At 58.6% G+C, this 4,345-nt stretch overlaps 1 protein-coding gene across 1 annotated transcript; it reads left to right on the top strand.

Moving 5' to 3' along the window:
• Window positions 1-1,121: 1,121 nt before the first annotated feature.
• Window positions 1,122-1,832, top strand: TREX2 (three prime repair exonuclease 2). Its single transcript, XM_068963350.1, has one exon. It carries the CDS (start codon window positions 1,122-1,124, stop codon window positions 1,830-1,832), a length of 711 nt encoding a protein of 236 aa, XP_068819451.1.
• The last annotated feature ends 2,513 nt before the right edge of the window (window positions 1,833-4,345 follow it).

The following is a 4,345-nucleotide window of genomic DNA, read 5'->3' as shown; positions in this document are numbered from 1 at the left end:
TGGAGATGCCCCTGTGGGAGGGCACCAGCCCGGGGCTGGGTGTTGAACCCAATGCAGCAGGCCTGGCTGCTGCCGTCAGACCTGATCAGTCGTGGAGGCAGGGCAGAGGTCTTGGGTTTCCTCTTAATACCTGTGAGACACCTGTGACGACACGTTCTTCCAGCCCAGGCTGTGCTCTGCCTGTGGGAAGCCTGCCTGCGGCCCAGGAGCCAGCTTTTCAGCCTGTAAAAACATGGGGTGTGTGTCCCAGCAGCTGTGAGCAAGCGAGGGGATGGCAAGCTGGCCGCACAGGTCCTGTGGCCTCGGATCTCCTCCCTACCCAATAGGCGGCTGGGGGCAGGCCACAGCCACAGATTAAAGGCCTCCTGGAGCAGCCTGTGTGAGACAGGTGTCCAGTAGCCCAAGAACCTGGCCAGCAGCTGCTGCAGGTAAGCCAGTGTGGCCAGCTGCCAGGGCCCAGAGGCAGAAGGGGGGCTGGATCAGGTAAGATTGGAATTGGATCCACCTGTGTGGCGAGAGAAGGCCAAGCCAGGGAGGCTGGGAATTCCCAGGAGAGTTGTCTTGGGTGCCTGCTTGTCTGCTTCCCAGCAGCTGATCCCAGGGGCACGTTTGTCAGGTGCTGGGCCTGAGGCTGCTGGCCACAGTGTGTTGGTGATGGTGCCATCCTGGACTGCAGTCCCTGGTGACATGGGCCTGGTACACTGCCTGTCCATGTCCTTGGGGTCCAGAAGCAGAGGCCCCAGGCCAGGGTCTGGGCATATCAGGCCTGCCTTTTGCTGTTTACTAGACGGTAGCAGTGGGGATGGTCAGGGAGGGACTGAGGGACACCGTGGAGGCGGGTGACAGGAGGCCTCATCCTGGACAGAAGTAACAGATCCCTGTCACTGGATCCCAGTTCAGAAGGCCCCATTGCAGTCTCTCTAGATCTGGGTCTTAGAAATGGCTCCTAGAGCCTAAAGGCCCATGAGGTAGCTAGAAGGGAAGCCAGAAGGGTCAGGACCTTGGCCACGGGCAAAGCTGTGGCTGGCCGAGGTCAGGCACCCCCATCTCTTTGGCTCCTGTGTCTTCTGCCTCTTGTTTTGGCAGCTGTAGGCTTCCCTGTCTCTGTGAAAACCATCACCATGTCCAAGGGACCTCGGGCCAAGACCTTTGTCTTTCTGGACCTGGAAGCCACTGGGCTCCCCAGCGTGGACCCTGAGATCGCCGAGCTCTCCCTGTTTGCAGTCCATCGGTCCTCCCTGGAGGACCCCGAGTGCGATGAGTCTGGGTCCCCCCTGCCACCCCGGGTCATGGACAAGCTCACACTGTGCATGAGCCCAAAGTGCCCCTTCACTGCCAAGGCCAGTGAGATTACTGGCCTGAGCCGTGAGGGCCTGGGCAGGTGCGGGAAGGCTGGCTTTGATGGCACTGTGGTACGGACGCTGCAGGCCTTCCTGAGCCGCCAGGAGGGCCCTGTGTGCCTGGTGGCCCACAACGGCTTCAATTACGACTTCCCCCTGCTCTGCACGGAGCTGTGGCGCCTGGGCGCCCACCTGCCCCAGGACACCATCTGCCTGGACACGCTTGTGGCACTGCAGGACCTGGACCGTGCCCACAGCCATGGCACTCGGGCCCAGGGCGGTAAGAGCTACAGCCTGGGCAGCCTCTTCTGCCGCTACTTCCAGGCGGAGCCGAGCGCAGCCCACTCTGCTGAGGGTGATGTGCACACCCTGCTCATGGTCTTCCTGCACCGTGCTGCTGAGCTGCTTGCCTGGGCCGACGAGCAGGCCCTCAGCTGGGCCCACGTGGAGCCCATGTACGTGCCACCCGATGACCCGAGGCTCGAGGCCTGAGCCAGGGCGATGAGGTCCCAGTCCCTGCAGCAGGGCAGCACCAGCGTCTGTGCTGTTCAGACGGGCCCAGACACCTGCCAGGCTTTACCACATTCTGGCCCAACCCTAAAACCTTCTCCTGGCCTCTTCCCTGGCCCGGGCGCCAGGGGAGTTGGTTGCTGCTGGCACCCACCTGTCACTCTGTCTTTCAATAAACACTGACCACTGCTCACCAGCTGGCTTTTGGTTCCCCTCCTCCCCACACCCTGCCCAGAGTGGGCAGGCAGGGAGCAAGGCCCAGGGCAGGAGCCGAGCCCCACCCCCACCCCACCCGACCTCGCACCTGCCCCCCAGGGCAGCCCCCTGTGGCCTCTCTGTGGTGAGTCTGCTGGGTGAGACTTCCGTGCTCAGGGCCTGGTCCAAAGGGTTGACAGGCTGGGGCTGTGGACCTCAAGCCATGGGCTTCTGCCCTGGCTGGTCTCTTCACACGGCTTTGATTATCACCCCCCAGAGATCCCCCCAAATCAGTGAGTAGAACCTAAGGAACCTCTGTGGGGCCTGAATGTGTATCGGCAAAGCCACACTGCCTCCTTCCCAGAGCTCTGTCCCTGCTCTTGAGTGGGCAGCAGGCTGAAAGGATAGAGTCAGGAGGTGGGTATGCAGAGCGCCAAGCGGAGTGGGGTGGGGGCTGCTGGTGTGGGAGGAGGGTCGGAGGTACGCACATCGAGCATGCAGGGAGGGTATCATTGGGGCTTCAGCTGTGCTGCATAGGTACTCAGTGAGGGAGACAGCTTGGAAGGAGTCTGTCCTGGGCCCCGTGAGACCGAGAAGGGCTGGGAGTCATCTCAGGGCAGAGGGCACCTTCCCAGCCGTTGGCTTGGCGGGGGCGTCAGCTGGCCCACCTGCTGCTGGGGCCCCGCTGGTGGCACCAAAGGATGAGGCAGGGTAGGGGCAGGATATCCAGGAGACAGAGCAGGTGAGAAGGGGCGGGAAGGTGGGGCGACCATGCCCAGGAGTGACTCACACGAGCCACGCTTCGAGCCTTTAGCCAGCTGGGCCATCCTGAAACATGAAAGTAGGTCAGAGTGGCTGGGGCCACGGCAGTGGGCAGAATGGCAAACAGAAGAGGCCAGGACCCAGGCAGTGGCTGCCGCAGGCCAGCCTCATTCCCCAGCTAGGGTCCGGACAGACCCTGACAGCACCGGGGAGCCACACAGTGCTGTAAGCAGAGGAGAGGAAAAGTCGACTTCTGTTTTTACAACATCTCTCAGTCTGCACTGTGGGAAAGACCTGAGGGGAACAGTCTGGGAGGGTGGTCCACGCCCTGCCACCTTCCCTGGGGACAACACCCACCCGAGAGAGGGCCAGGGTGGGGCCTTGGTCCAGGAGCCGGTGGCAGGCAGAGCTGAGAGTCGGGGGTGCCCAGGGCCCCCCTTATCCCTGGTGTCTGGGCACAGCTGGGTCCCTTTATCTCATTAGCCAGGCTCTGGGCCACTGACTCACCAACTCACTGAGTAGGTGAGGCCAACAGGGCCCCCTCCAGGCCACAGTGGGTGGATCAATGGCCTTTTGTGAGCCCGAGTGCTTCTCCCTACCCAGTGCCAGCTTGCTCGGCCTTACAGCAGCCGGGGCACAGGCACCCTCCCTGAGCCCATGCTCAAACTGGCCAGGTGATGTTGTGTACCTGCTGCATGGAGCAGACAGGCTGGGGTGTGTCCCCTTGTGTCTGCAAGTTGTGATGTGCTGATCCACGGTGACAAGTAAATGTAAGCCTATTTGTGTGTGTGTGTGCACCTCTGTGTTGGGGGAGCATATATATTTCTCTATGTCTGTCTATATATGCATACAGACACAGACATGTAAGTTTATTATAAATTTTACTGTTATAAAAGATGTAAACACAATGTACAAATAAATCTACAATATATATATACAATAAAACACATGATACACTATTTTTCAATTCCATATGACCCATTGATTCTCACCAAAACCTCTTCAGTTGACTTGCCAAACTTTTGGATTGGTACCTGACCCATGGTTGCAACTGAGGGCTGACTGTGGTTCCCATATAAACGTTGGTTGATATTTCCACTGATCTTACCAAGACAAAAGCGAAACAGCAAAGGTATGTGTTGGAACCTCATATGTTCATTGGTGACATGAACAAAATCTCTGCTGAATTGGATAGTAGTTTTTGATACTGGAAGTTTTTTCTTTTTGTTATTCACAATGTAATTACTACAGACTCAAGTCTATGCACAGAGAAGGCACTGGCAACCCACTCCAGTACTCTTCCCTGGAAAATCCCATGGACGGAGGAGCCTGGTAGGCTGCAGTCCATGGGGTCGCTAAGAGTCAGACACGACTGAGCGACTTCACTTTTAGTTTTCAGTTTCATGCATTGGAGAAGGAAATGGCAACCCACTCCAGTGTTCTTGCCTGGAGAATCCCAGGGACGGGGAAGCCTGGTGGGCTGCTGTCTATGGGGTTGCACAGAGTCGGACACGACTGACGTGACTTAGCAGCAGCAA

Source organism: Capricornis sumatraensis, chromosome X (genome assembly GCF_032405125.1).
Source record: "Capricornis sumatraensis isolate serow.1 chromosome X, serow.2, whole genome shotgun sequence".
NCBI lineage: Eukaryota > Metazoa > Chordata > Mammalia > Artiodactyla > Bovidae > Capricornis > Capricornis sumatraensis.
The sequence above is the reverse complement of the archived record's forward strand: the minus strand, read 5'-3'. Positions and strand labels throughout refer to the sequence as shown.

Coding starts and splice junctions, on each gene's coding strand:
- TREX2 (XM_068963350.1), top strand. CDS start 1,122: ATGTCCAAGGGACCTCGGGCCAAGACCTTTGTCTTTCTGGACCTGGAA.